The following is a 14,389-nucleotide window of genomic DNA, read 5'->3' as shown; positions in this document are numbered from 1 at the left end:
TACTTGCACACAACCCAGCTCTCAGCATAAAGGCAAGATAAGAAAGCCTCCAACCCCCTCCACAACTCCAGCTGGAAGATGCTTTCTGTTTCTGTCCCTCCTCTCCCAATATGGCACCACCTGCCAAGTTCAGTGTTTAAATGCCAAACATTCGCTGTTTCTGCAGCACACAGAAGGCTGAGGAATCAGACAGGTGAAGTTTTGTGGTTTGCAGTCTGAATTCCTGGATTACATTCTCATTAAAAAGCTCTCGCTGACAGACACCTCCAGAATTGCCTATGTTAAGAATAAGGAAGCCCATTTTAGTTTATTTAAATATAGCGTCAGTCTTGTGTCACTGCCAAAGGTTGCAGCTCTGGGCCAGGTGTCAGGGCTGCCCAGGATTTCAGTCCAAGCGAACACACAACACCTCAGTGCAGTTTCAGCGCTCAGTACCATGGGATCTCTCCCCCACCAACCATGCCCATGCAGCACCTCCACACAGTCAGGCAAGCAGGCACAAAGGCTCACTGCTAGCTAAAGTTAAGTCTGCAGTGAAGTTATACTGTAGGAAGAGACATCTTGGGTTACCAGAGGAAAGATTACCTTAGGTAGCTATCCTGGCCAACCCTCAGGGCTTCCACCCCTTTGGGCAGTGAGAAAGTGCTCCTGCCAATAAAGAACTTGCTATATCTGTTCCTCAAATCCAAATACATTACATCAACAAGACCACGTTTCTGCTGGCATGACCGACTTTAGATTAGTCAGTACAACGGTCAGCTTCTAGGCAAAGATGGTGGTTTGTAGAAGGAGGGTGTCCTGGTTTCAGCTGGGATAGAGTTAATTTCCTTCCTAGTAGCTGGTACAGTGCTGTGTTTTGGATTTAGCATGAGAATAATGTTGATAATACATGGATGTTTTAGTTGTTGCTAATTAGTGCTTAAGCTACTCAAGGACTTTTCAGCTTCCCATGCCCTGCCAGCAAGAAGCTGGGAGGGGGCACAGCCAGGACAGCTGACCCACACTGGCCAAAGGGATGTTCCATACCATAGGACGTCATGCTCAGTATATAAACTGAGGGGAGTTGGCCGGGGGGTGGTGACCACTGCTCAGGAACTGGCTGGACATCGGTTGGTGGGTGGTGAGCAACTGCACTGTGTATCACTTATTTTGTATATTCTTTTATCATCATTACTATTATTATTATTTTCCCTTCCTTTTCTGCCCATTAAACTGTCTTTATCTCAACTCATGAATTTTACTTTTTTTTTTTCCCCAATTCTCTCCCCCATCCCACTGGGGCGGGGAGTGAGCAAACGGCTGTGTAGTGTCTAGCTGCCTGCCGGGTTAAACCACAACAGAGCGGGAAGACAGAAATAAGCCCTGCACTGGCACTGCCGAGAACGGTATGTGCACTTCAGATCTGCGCAGTGCAACAGCACTTGTATGGCTCCTCTCTCCCCAGCTCTCCTTCCTGATGTGGCTGCCTGTGCCCCTGAACTGATTCGAGAAACCATCCCTATGCCAGCAACAAGTTCTACTGTAAATGTGACCTGAATGATGCAATGGGCAGAAAGGTCTTTTCAATGATATGCAACTGCATTATACTACTCTGGCTTTTCAGCAGCTTCATTATGCCAGATATGTTCTTGAGGTATCTATTGAAATAGAACAGTTAAGTGTAGACCGGGACTAAGATGTCCAAGAGAAAAAGAAAAGAGAAAGATACACATACTTTAGGACAGAATGAAAAGTTTCAAGAGGTATCCAAATTATAAACACATGCACATGTATGTATGGACACACCACAATTACAGCTACTCTTGCCAGAAAGAACCAAAATGAGCACTTTCATGAAAGTTATATTTTGTCTTAACTGGACTTGTTGAAAATGCTCTGTATTAAGTAAAGCTGTAGAGGTTTCACCCACTTGGAGGAAAGGCACTGGTATTGCAGCAGACTGGTAGACAGCCAGAACATCCAGTTTAAGTGTATTTTTCCTCTACAGTTTTCAGTATTCCTAGGAGATAACCTTCCTCCCATTGACTGGGAAAGACAGGGTGGAGCAGCTATAAAACCACAGGCTAAAAAAAAAAAAAACCCAAACCAAAAACAAAAGAAGAAAAAACCACAAAACCCCCACAACTTTTTTTGGGTGGTTTTTTTTTTTAAATCCCATTTTTAACTGTCCTTTTTCAAAACTCTTCTGGGGTGAGTCACAATGGAGCGTAAAGTCTGCTGCTCAGAAGTGCCCACCTTGAAGCTTTTCCTACAGAGCACGTGAGCTGAAGCAATACACTGCTTCCTCAGCAGACAGCTAGTCTGATCCTGGGTACTTCTTTCCCCTGCACCATGCTTTGAAACAGTTTTCAAAGACAGCTGGTACAACATGGAGCAGGATGCTGTGCCAACTATCTAGAGTATAGTATTTCAGCTTATCACCCGTTCCTTTGAAATACCAACCTCAAAATAAAACACTTCATCAAAATGTGGATTGTTGGTCTTCTTTTTAACTTTAGTCTTTTTGGCTTCCGATCTGAATTAAAGAAAGAAAAAAAAAAAGAGGTAAGAAACAATATTAGCAGAAGTGTGATCCTAGAACAGAGCCACTGAGGAACAAATAGTCATTCACTTGATTTATCTGATAAAACTGGAACGCCATGTGGCTCCAGCACAGCAAGGCACACACACTCACGCACATTTAAGAAAGGGATTCACTGCATGCCTATTTCTCTAAAGTGGCAGTAATCACAGTTTGTTATCCTCTAAACACAAGTCCTTGAACCCTGATTCTGTCACATGCTTGATCCAGCAGAATCTTACATCTGTACAAAGCAACTGGCAAGAACGGGGCTCTGAGCAGCAACATTTGAGGGACGGTCTCAGTCTTGATGTGACTCAAAAATTCCTCATACCCTAAAGGCACAGGAGACAGGAAGACTGACATAGCTATTTCTATGTTTTGTATTTTATAGTCCTGGCCTGAGGAATCAATGAATGCTCTTCAGTGGTGTTAAATAATCAAAAAAACCAGAACGATTTCCTCAATAAGAATATTTTTATTGCTGTATTACCACCCTTTTCCCTGCAGCCCCAACAGCACCTAGTTAATGTTATGTTGTTGAATTATTATGAGCGGTGCTGAGCGGAAGTCTTTTAATTTCTACTGCTCTGTAGGAACAAGACATGGCAGACCTCCTCCTCACCCAGCAACAGGCCTGACAAAGTTCAGCACTGCCCATTCATCCTCTACGGGCAGTGCCATCCGCCTGCGCCTGCCTTTTAGAATACAGACATCTAACTGCTTGGCATTGGGCTAAAGCCAGCCAACACATTTCACACAGGCCAGCCAACAGCTGTTTGATGATTTCCAAGTGTGATGAACCTATGCTTGACTTGTTCTTGTTACCTACAAGTGAAAAGCTCTGTGTTGTCCTGTGTCACCAATCTTCCCTTACAGCTCTGCAGTAATAAGAAGGCATAGATCAAACAGACGCAGATGGAGAGGTGCATCAGCCATGTGGAAAACTGACCTACTAATCATTTCATCCCAGAATCTATCCCTCATTTCTCATGCAGCAAAGCTGCTTAGATAGCTTGTAACTGCTTATATTAACCGGACTACTCTATGTATTCTTTTACAGAGGTCAACTAAAGCTGGGTTTAATTCCCAGTGCTGCTACAGGCTTCCTGGGTGACTTGAATGGGCCAGTCCACCAGTATAAAATGTTTTCCCATATATAATACAGGCATAGAAACAGTTTTGATCAGGAAGTCTGATGGCTCTCCAAGTACAAATCACACATTAAACAGCAGCACATTTGTTGAAATTTTTATGCTTGGCACTGCATAAATGCAACAGAATAAAGCAGCTTTCCTACTCTAAAAGGAGAGGCATTGAAAAAATCCAGAGAGGAGAATGACGTACAGATTAAGAATATCCCACTATTCCTAGGAGGAGCTGAGAGATAAGAGAGACTAATTGCCTCCAGGACATAGGGCAGATTGCCTATCCCATCTCATCAGTCACACTTGCCAATCAGCCTCTTTACCGATAAGCCCATCTGGGAGGGGACTGGGAAGCAGGATGTAGAAGGGGAGGCGATTAAGGCAAGCACAATTATTGGGCAATAACAAAGCAGTGGATGGGAATAAGCTGCATGCTGCTTGCTGGAGATAGGAGGCAAGCCTTCTCCCCCCACAAAAAAACAGATAGGAATAGGATGAGGCTATGCTCCTTATTCTGAAGGGAAATACGTTATCAGTTGTCATACATTATCCGGACTGGGGGGTGGAGGGAAGCAGACAAAGAAAGGTAAGTTTAGACATTCAAGGATACAAGGGTTAGTCAAAAAATCTCCTTACAGTTTCAGTAATAGCCACCCAGTACCGACTGAAACAAGTTACAGGCTTAAAACATCAAAGCGTACAACTCTCATACGCAGCTCATTAATGGAGATAAGGCATAACACACCTAGATAAAGATGAAGAATACAGACCAGTCTCAAAGACTCCTCTGCATGAAAGGTAGGTATTTGCCAAGAATACATCTTATTTATAGTATTTTCAATAAATTGTTGTAAAACATGCTACCAAATCTGATTCTTTGAGGTCACAGCAGAGCTATTTTGTTTCTAACATGGCACAGACATAAAAGATGACTCTAGATAAGCAGAAACAAAACAGTGACATTCAACAGCATGGGAATTTTTTTATAACAGAACAGGAAAATTTAATCCCAAATTTAAACTGAAGAGTATTATGCAGAATCTCATTACTAAAACCTCATTCCAAATTTTATCCATGCCATTATGTCCACATATATCAAATTATAGGACTGAGCCACCTAGGGCTTTCGAAATACGCATAAATTTGCCACACCTTGGAAGTGAAAATACTCTTAAATATTCACACACAAACGTGCATAAATTGCAAGATGTTGATGTATTCAGCTTTCTCTTCTGCCCCTGCCCAAAATTAGGCAATAAATTTGCTCAAAAACTGGCCTCCAACTGTGAGGTGAGAAGATGCACAAATTAAGCCTAACCACAAATTACATACTCCAGGATATTCAAATTATTCAGGGACTATTCAGACCTTTACATAAATCAAAACTGAAACAAGCCTCAAATTACTTACTCTAGTATAATTCAGTAGTTCATACATGCACACACAAGCACTTAACATATTCTAGTGGTGTCTAAATACTCCCATCTGTCCATCTGAGAATGCAGATTTCTAATAGACAAAGGAAACAGAAACCATCCTTATAAAATGGAAGCTCTTGTACATGCAATACTTGCCTGGAGGGTCCTGCTAAGGTAACGGTGGCGTAGGGATCACATTGTCCGTTCACAATGGGCAGCCCTTGGCATTCTAAAACTCTAGAAAAGAAGAAAACGCAGACAAACAAATCAATGAAATGGGAAGAGATTGGAGTGAAAATAAAAGCAATGCATTTTCATCCTGTTCCCTTTTCACAATACTTTACACTAAGGAATTGAAATGTCACTAAGCACAAGCCTTTAATTTATAGCTCAACTTGAAAAAACATTTTGGTCTTAAATACTAACTTTAATGGGGTCAAAAATACTGTTAAATTACAGAGAAACCTTAACTTGAAGGATTCTTATTATGCAAGTACAACAACTTAAGGTTCATGAAATAAGTCTGCTGTCAAGATGGGAGCTGTCAGCACTTTAAAATTCTGTGACAAGTTATTCACCAAAAAATAACCAGAATTTACTTCTGTAACAAAAGATTAAAAAAACCACACAGACATATCCAAGCAGTAGTGAAGTCATTTCTCAGAATCACATTCATGAAGGCCTCAGTGCTTTTGACAAAATTTGGCATGGGCTTATTTGTAAAGGTGAGTTAACTACAGACCAGGAGACAATATGACAGCCATCTTTCTCCATAAAACTTTTAAATAGCATAACTGAAGAAACATGTTCAGCAGCTCTGCACTGAAATCAAAGAGACACTGGATGGACAAAATGGAACAAATTGGGTTTTGCTGCAAGCCATGGTGAGAAATCTGCACTTTCACACTCATTTCAACATCTCTTCGGAAAAAAGAAAAAAACCCAACACAACCCCAAAACACAGTGAAAAAATGTTTCATGTTTCACAAGTTAAAACTTACTGAGGAATGCAGCACCAATTGGAAACAAAGGAAGACAAGCCAGCTGCCAGGACTCTCCCTCCTGAAACAAGTTCTGCTCCAACAGGTAAGCCTGTTGGGCTGATGTATTTACACAATTATAACTGGAAAATTTCAGTGAAAACAAACTCTGAAGCTCTTTTGGCAGATGAGTAGTACTATACTTGCAGAGTGAAATATCTTGCACACTTCTGGGTGCTATAAAATCAGCAAGAAAAGTAATATCCATTTCACTGCTTTCAGTGACAGCAACTTTGATACAAAAAAATAATTTAAAAAAATCAATAGAGAAAAATTCAGTAACATATATAGTGCTCCACAATTTTATCCACAAAGCAAGTTACTTGGTAACATACGATGTGAACTTCAAATACCATTTAACTACAGACCTCTTACTCTGCAGAAAGGGAGGAAAAAATTTAATATTCTGCACCAATACAGGAATTGTTTTTGTACCACAGGAGGTGCAATCCAGGTATGTTCACACAGTTCTAGGAAGTACATGAAGATTGAAGGTCACACTAAGGGGGCACACACAGGCAGCTAATGTGTTACATTCATAGCTGGATTCTCATACCTATGATCCTGCAGAATAAAGGCTAAGTAATTGGCTTAATACAGACAGCCCCCAATAATGCACTCACTCAGAAGCTTCTCATTTGCATAGCCCCTATATGCATGGAAAAGCATTCAGTTATTAACCTAGATGACTCCTCATTGCTGATTCACTAACACTAGTGCAAAAGAAAATTATGTTCCATATTCTGGATACTCAAGTGAAATCATAGCTCAAAACCATAGAGAAAGTTAGGAAAAACTTTGTTGGATTGTATAGGCACCGTGCTGCTTTTATTTCTGCATTTCTATTATTTCACCCCAAGTTTACCTTCCACACAGACAGAATTTAGAAGCCTCCCAGATGCCTAGTTTAGCAGGTATCTGATATTGCAGAGTGCTACCACATAAACAGCAAAATTCAAGCCACAAATTCTATCCCAGCACCAGCTGGAAATGCAAGGTGCAAGCTCCAGTAACCCTCAACGTCAAGCAACACACAATATATGTGATTTGGTTGTCTAAACGCATGCGTCTAGTGCCATTTGAGATGACTTAACAGTTTCTTCCCCAGTCTCTTGCTGCTGCTCCAGAAAGGCAGGAGGTACCCATGGAACATATATATGCGACAGCTCCATGGCTCTCTGAGGCCTCATAAATAGAGTAGATGCCTGTTTTCAAGCAACCAAGTCCTACTCCAAATTCACCCAGCCTACCTTACAGAGAAGGTGCACAACAGGCTTTTTTGCATGTGTATTAATACAAGTATTCAAAATGGCAGGGAAAATGCTAGTTTTTAAATTTAAAAAGGGCAGATGTGAATAGAAAGAACACTTACGGGGAACTTTACATTGTAGCCTTCTGGCAGAGTAGTTAGAAGTGCAGGAGGAAATACCCGTAAGTACCAACAAAAAGCCTTTATGAAGAGGCAGGTCCAGCTTGATTTTCTTATGAATAAAGGGCAGACCACTTTCCTTCTAGTGGTCTTTACACTAATATGACTATATATTCACAGCAGAAACACTTTGCCAGTGAGGTACAGCATGACTGCTGGTAATTCTTCTAGGATAGCAGATGTGGCTTGAACACATTCCTCTTTGAACAGAACAACTGTACACCAAGCGTCAGTGTCAAACCCCTCCACCCCTTCCACTGCTTCCTTAAGGCAGGCTGTAAGTTCCTTAAAATGAAATAGTAACTCAATGGCTTTATAGCAGTCAGCCAGTTTTCTACTGTTGATGAATGGCTTCCAAGCCAGCTCTCATCGATACAGGAAGAACTATGTGAATTTTAAACACAGAGAAAGCATATTCAGAGTATGATTCCTGTTTTAATAAAAACAGTCCTTTCAAGAATATGCAGACAATAGAAAGTGGTCCCAGACAGCATGATCTACACTTGAAGACATGCAGAGTTTATAAATCACTACACAATAAAAGCACAGATGAATTTGAATGATGGAAAGTGTGAAGTTATCCACACAAAAAAATATGCATACCCTAACTATACACATATACAATGATAGGATCTATTCTAATATTGCCACATAGAAGAATTTTTTCTGTTTTTTTGTGGATAGCCCTCGGTCTTTATCACATCAACCATCAGCAACAGTTAAAAAGACAAATAGTATCATTAGCTGGTCTGAGAGAACACAGCAACGTAAATCATTGGGCACTTGCCATCTTGAATTGTGCATGCTCTACAAAACAGATGGAGAAGAACAACAGGACTACTTCTAATCACTCGTGGCTCTCCCAGCTTTGTAGTCTCCAGCTCGGAAAACAGAAGTTACCCATTCATGAACAGCTTACAAAATCATGAATGGTGTGAAGAACATTTCCTTACAAACTAAGAATTAAGGAGCACATAATGAAATTACCAGACAGCAGGTTTAAAATAAACAAAAGGAAGTACTTTTTCCACACAATGCATAATGAAATTGCAAAACTTATTGCCATGGGATGTCATGGAGGCCAAAAGAATACCTGGATTCGAACCAGGACTACACGAACTCATGGAGTGTAGATTTGTAGGCAGCTATTAAAGCTTAATGGTCCAGAAGCCTCCTCCAGCTCAGGAAAGCCCAAATTGCGGATCAAGAAGGATGTAGCACTGGAGAAATCACACCATATTTGAAGTATCACTCACCAGCAAATATCAGAAACAGTACCAGGCTAGACTAGAGGGGCATTTAACACAGTAGGGTAGTTTTTATGTTCTCTGGGGAAAAAACAAAAACAAAACCAAAACAAAATAAAAAACAAAATACACAGATGTTCTCATACAGTCACAATGACTTACGAGTAAGACATTTCTTTGTGTGCGGTTGGAATAAGAAAAGCAAAATCAACATTGAAATAAACAAAATGTGGGAAAACAGGAAACAGACGCTGACATAAACTATATCCCAAGCCTTTCAGGTAATTTAAAAGCAGTTATTGTTTAAGGATGTTGGAGAAAGCAGGCAAAACACTGAAGACGTAGGATTTCGAGGAAGGAAGGCTATGTCTGGAGAGAGGCTCATTCTGGTTCTTATCTCTTACTAAGCATTGCGGGGAGAGACAAAATTCAAGAAGGCACAGGTCTGGTCGACTCATGTTAGTATAGCCTCATTAGCTGCAGGAAACTGTAATCCTAGAGCCGCTTTCGTTACGGCCATTTTCTTCAGTCATGGGAAAGCTGCTAGATAAATTAACACTCCTCCTCTCCCAACCTGGTACCAAAAATACTGGCTTTGATTGGCAAGCAGGAAAAGAGCTAGAACAAAATGACAGCTACTCAGAGACACAATAAAAATGGAGCCTCATTTCTGCCACATGGGTATCACATTATTAAGACTGACAGTTCATATCTGGATTAGATGAAAAAAACATATGAAAAGAAATGTATAATAAAGGTATAATCTCAGGGGAGCGGGGGAGGCACACTGGGAAGCAGTGAATAAAGCCAGTAAAAATGAAATGCCTTTGCTCTAATCATCTGCAGAATTAATTTAACATATACTAGGATAATGAAAAAAAGCCTAAGCAATCAAGATTATTCAAGAATTACAAGTCAACTCATCAGGCCCCAGAGGAAAAATGTCTGGTGGCTGCTAGACTCTTTTCTGCCCAACTGGTAGTTTCTGATCATTAGCTGTCTCGAGCCCAGCTGGGGCAGGGCAAGCCATCCCTCACAGCTAGCCTGGCTGGGCTGGGCTAAGGTTAGTGCTGGGTCATATGGGAAAATTCTCAATGCAGCTGCTTCACTATATTTTGCTTGTGGTTTATAAAATTAACAGGTTTCAAGGAACAAGACATTTCAGTTTTCAATGTGGTTCATGGCCAAACCTTCACAAGAGTAAATAAGCTATGGAAAATTCCCGGAGGGTAAAAGAAAACCTCAAACCCAAACACACCATGAGCATGCCCTCTTGCCTTTAAATTACATGATTACAGAAGTTGAGAAGGAGGCAGGGGGAGAAGGTTTTGGAAAAAGAAAAGATTTTTCAACAAAGACTAAGCAGCTCACATCTGACAGTACAGGCCTCTCGGTTGCCAACCAAGAGCTGTAGGCTGTAGTCTCTGAGACAGCCCCTACACAATCATACTGAAAACCAGGCTTAACACAGGCAAGCAACATCAGGATGATCCAAGTCTGTGGGTGTTCCACACCCCTTCCTTGGAATCACAAAAATTATTTAAAAATTATAGGCTTCGTGATTAGTTCAGGATGCACATGTGTCATCAGCATCCTTGTGCGCCAGAATGGACAACCAACACAAAAACGGACACAGAAAAGAAACCAGAAGGGACCCAGCTGTTCTTGAAACATGTATCTATATTTACTGTTCTTCCAGATAAAATCACTTCCAGTGTACCTAGTCAGGCTCAGTTTTTCCGCCAGTTTCAACCTAGGGTAGGGAACAGCATACCATTCCCATTCTCTTTTCTCAAATCAGACTGCTTTCTCACTGTGATTCCTCAACAGAAAATACACACATCTTTTTTTCTACACAATCTTGCTTTCTATCACTGTACATAATCCATGTATTTTACTTGCTTTCACATACATACTGGGTTCCTGGGATCAACCTTAACACTTGGTAAGTTTACTGATGTATCTTATTAATCTTCTATTTCCAGCCTCCACTGTTCCACCTCTCTCTCATTTCTTTATCTTGAGGCTTTGTCCCATCTCATATGCATATTTTTTGGCCACACTCGGGTTCTTCTCTGCGTCATTTCAAAGACAAGAGACTTCCTCTTCCTTGCTTGCTCTAGCGATCTAATTATTACTTGAACACTCAGTACTTTGTGTGGTAAGCCTGACCAGACAGAGAAGTATCAACTTAAAGGCAAACTTTGTGGCAGATTTGTCAGAACTGGCACCAAAACAACACAGCTTTGGCTTATGCTAAGTACTTCTCTGGCAAGGTACATTCCCCAGCTCTGGGTATGTGACTTAAGTAAGTCTCTCTGGACCTCTCCCCCCCTCCCCCCCCCCCCCCCCTTTCTTCTCTTCGCGTTGCTGACTATAGGGTCATCTTGTAACGTATGTAACACCCTGAGTGCCTTGTCTTCTAGGGGTAACGGAGCACCTCTGAATAGTCCCCCTTTGTGAATGGGCTTCTCAGGGCACATAAAATAGGCTATTAATCTTTAACTTCATAATAGAGTAGTCCAGTCTTTTCATCTAGTCTGACAGGAAAGAAGTGGCATTTCTCCTTTCCTTGCCACATTCAGTTCATTCTTCAATGTCCTTTTCTTTCAGTGCAGCCTTGCATCACGATCCAAGCTCCTTATTCATTCCCAGTGGTTTAAGAGGAACTTTGAGGTAACGCTGCACGATAGACTTCCACGTGTACCTTGGCCAACCTTCACATCTGTGCTGGCACATGGTAGCTGCTCTCAGACCAGTGAACTGACTTCTGTCTTCCACTGCAAGCAGGAACTGTTCCCAGGCCTCCTCCTTATTCCCTTGGTCTGCATGTGACCAGGACCTTGCTAAACCAGTCATATTCATGTGTTTTAGAGGGGTTTTGCCTGAATGTATCTGCATCTACCACTACTAAGCAAAACGGCGCTACCTCTAGCTCAGAAATTCCCCAAATCATAAATTTCTGGAGGCCAGGAGAGTGTATCACCGTATGACTGCTCTCACAATTCTTCATCTCCTACTGGACACACTCAGAGACAGCATCCTGGGTTTTGGTCTGACCAAATGTTAGATCTGAACTGCTCTTAGTGCACCTTCAGACAAACCTTGCACTGCCTCTTCACTTCCACAAAGTAATCCACCACATCTTCATTCAGGATTTAACATAAACACACAACCCTTTTTTGCCAAGAGGCTGACCAAGTGGCCTGCTTCTTCTGGAATAAGGCAAAAATTTTCACAATTTACTCGCAATCCTGGTTTTAAATTACACTCTGCCCCCATCATCAAAAATACTAAGATAATTACATCCCAACCTCCTCAAAATCTCTTTACCAATCCATACTCTGACTCTGCTTTGCCCCTGTCCCGAGGGAATAAGGAGGCTAGCAATACAGCATCCATGTATTGAGTCAAGCCCTCAAATGAACATTTGAAGCCAAAGGATCATGCCCACTCCCAGTAAGTGAACTCTAGTAGAAGATTTCAAAAGTACCTATTCCTTGACTTTTGGAAGTGATCTACTTGTACCAAAACAAAACTTCCTACTATTCTTCTCACCTGCATGCTTTTTGTACTGGGAACAGAGCGGTTTCCTCTGAAAGCAGTTCTAACATACTGCAAATTGCCCACAGTGATGTGCCCTGGTTCACCTTCATCTTAGGTCCCACTCAGACACAATGTTACAGCACTGTGTAGTGTCTGGTGACTGCTGACCATGCCTGGTAGAATGAACCAGGAAAAGGAAAGGATGGAACAATGTCCAAGTAGATATAGCCATACTGAACAAAATACATTAATGCTTGCTTTATCATCATGATTTTTCAAGCTATTTCCTCACTACATTTTTTCACCTCTCTCATTTTTTCAGGAAACCTGAAACCAGAGTCTTTATCCGACCCCCAGCCACACTGCTGCTCTCCAATCTATCCTTCCATCTCTTTTACTGCCCCTCCAGGAAAACCACTCTTCCTTAGGAACTCCAGGTAACCTATCCTCTTTGGATGATACCCTCCTCCTCTTGGGTTTGTTTTTTTTTGATGAACAAACATGTTCTGGCTTACAAACAAGAAAACCCTTACCATCCCCTTAACCTCCAGAGTGGGTTAATGCTTAACTGGAGCTACTTTTCCCCCCTTTACATGACAATTCACTTTGCCACAAAGATCTGTGGCACTAAATGAAATCCTGCCCCATTCAAACAAATGGGACAACTTTACCTGGGACCAGCATTTCACTCAACGTGTATTCCCTTAAAATAAAGGCTGTACAGCATTTGATGCATTGGCTCCAAAACATTTATATACAAGGTACATTACACATTCAAAACCACCCCCATTTCAGCTTCTGAAATCTGGATTGAGTTTATGCAGATCAGAGGAACAGGCTGTGCAGGCAACTATTTTGATTTTTCTCTTTAAAATACCCTCCAAGGCCTCCATACCAAAAGCACAACAGAAACCTTGAAACTCTGAGATTACAGCTGCATCCCCACACAAGTACTGCCTTTTCTTCCCCATTCCCAGTTGAGTTCAGAATAGTTGCCGTCCAGCAAAACATTTAAACGTGTTCTTAAACTCGTGTTATCCTGAACATAGGTTCCTTCCTGAGCTGACCTACAACAGTTTTTGCAGCCTCATGCAGCACCCAGATTAGCTTTTGGTCTTACTGGAAATCTCTACATGTGCAACATTTCTGTCATGCATGCACAATTCTTGTTAACACAAGGCTGTTAACGGTGATTTCCTTCGGACAGAGCAGAGGAAAGGAATTGACTGTTAATGTTTGGGTTCGAGCAACAATTTCTTTGCCAGGTATTTACTGAACATATTTTATAGCAAAACAGGTACAAATATTCATACAGAGCCAACCAATAATATATAGAAAGCAAATGAAAACTAATGAGCACAACCCCTGCTTCCCCAATCTAAACCAAATCAATACTAGAGATATTACAGTAAAACTACAGACAATGCAAAAAACTGTTTCATTAAATATAAGGAATAAATACTGTCAATACATACACATGCCTAAAACCACTATGACTTAAAATAAACTGCAAAATTTTCTCATGACAGTAGACATCTAAAAATTTCTTAATAGTTTAAAAATCGCATGGACTTTTTTCTGCTATTAATATGGAAGCTGGTCCTCCATGCTACAGTTCAAAACATCCAATTTGCTTCCCAATATCAGCTCTAGAGAGACTTTTAAACCCACACATTTACAGAGTACCATCTGTACTCTGTACTAATTAAAGAGAACAGACTAAAAAGTGGGTGTCAGCCATCCTGTTCTCACAGGACAAGGAGTTAATCCATTAGCAGTTAAACCAGTTTATGAGTCAATTACAGAAGAGTTGCAAACTTCCTAAAAGCCACTTCAGAAAAGTTTTTAGTCAGGTTAATATAAAAAATGGTTAAATTATCTTCTGTGACAGTGCCCTGAGGCCTTGAACAAAGACACAAGCTTGCTGAAATTTTGAACTGCACTGACTTAGTGACTATTACTGGCACTGACATCATCATTTCCTCCTGCCTTGGTCTCGGA

At 41.1% G+C, this 14,389-nt stretch overlaps 1 protein-coding gene across 1 annotated transcript in view; it reads right to left on the bottom strand.

The window, feature by feature from the left end:
• RASA3 (RAS p21 protein activator 3) overlaps positions 1–14,389 on the bottom strand; it is a 96,613-nt gene that overhangs the window by 30,242 nt on the left and 51,982 nt on the right. The window contains exons 5-6 of the mRNA XM_009326264.1: positions 5,283–5,363; positions 2,443–2,515 (exon numbers count right to left, since the gene is read on the bottom strand). Coding sequence (XP_009324539.1) covers positions 2,443–2,515; positions 5,283–5,363 — 154 coding nt within the window. The remainder of the gene's footprint in view (positions 1–2,442; positions 2,516–5,282; positions 5,364–14,389) is intronic.

This window comes from Pygoscelis adeliae, unplaced genomic scaffold, assembly GCF_000699105.1.
Source record: "Pygoscelis adeliae isolate BGI_AS28 unplaced genomic scaffold, ASM69910v1 Scaffold156, whole genome shotgun sequence".
Lineage (NCBI taxonomy): Eukaryota > Metazoa > Chordata > Aves > Sphenisciformes > Spheniscidae > Pygoscelis > Pygoscelis adeliae.
This window is presented reverse-complemented; position numbering and strand designations above follow the sequence as displayed.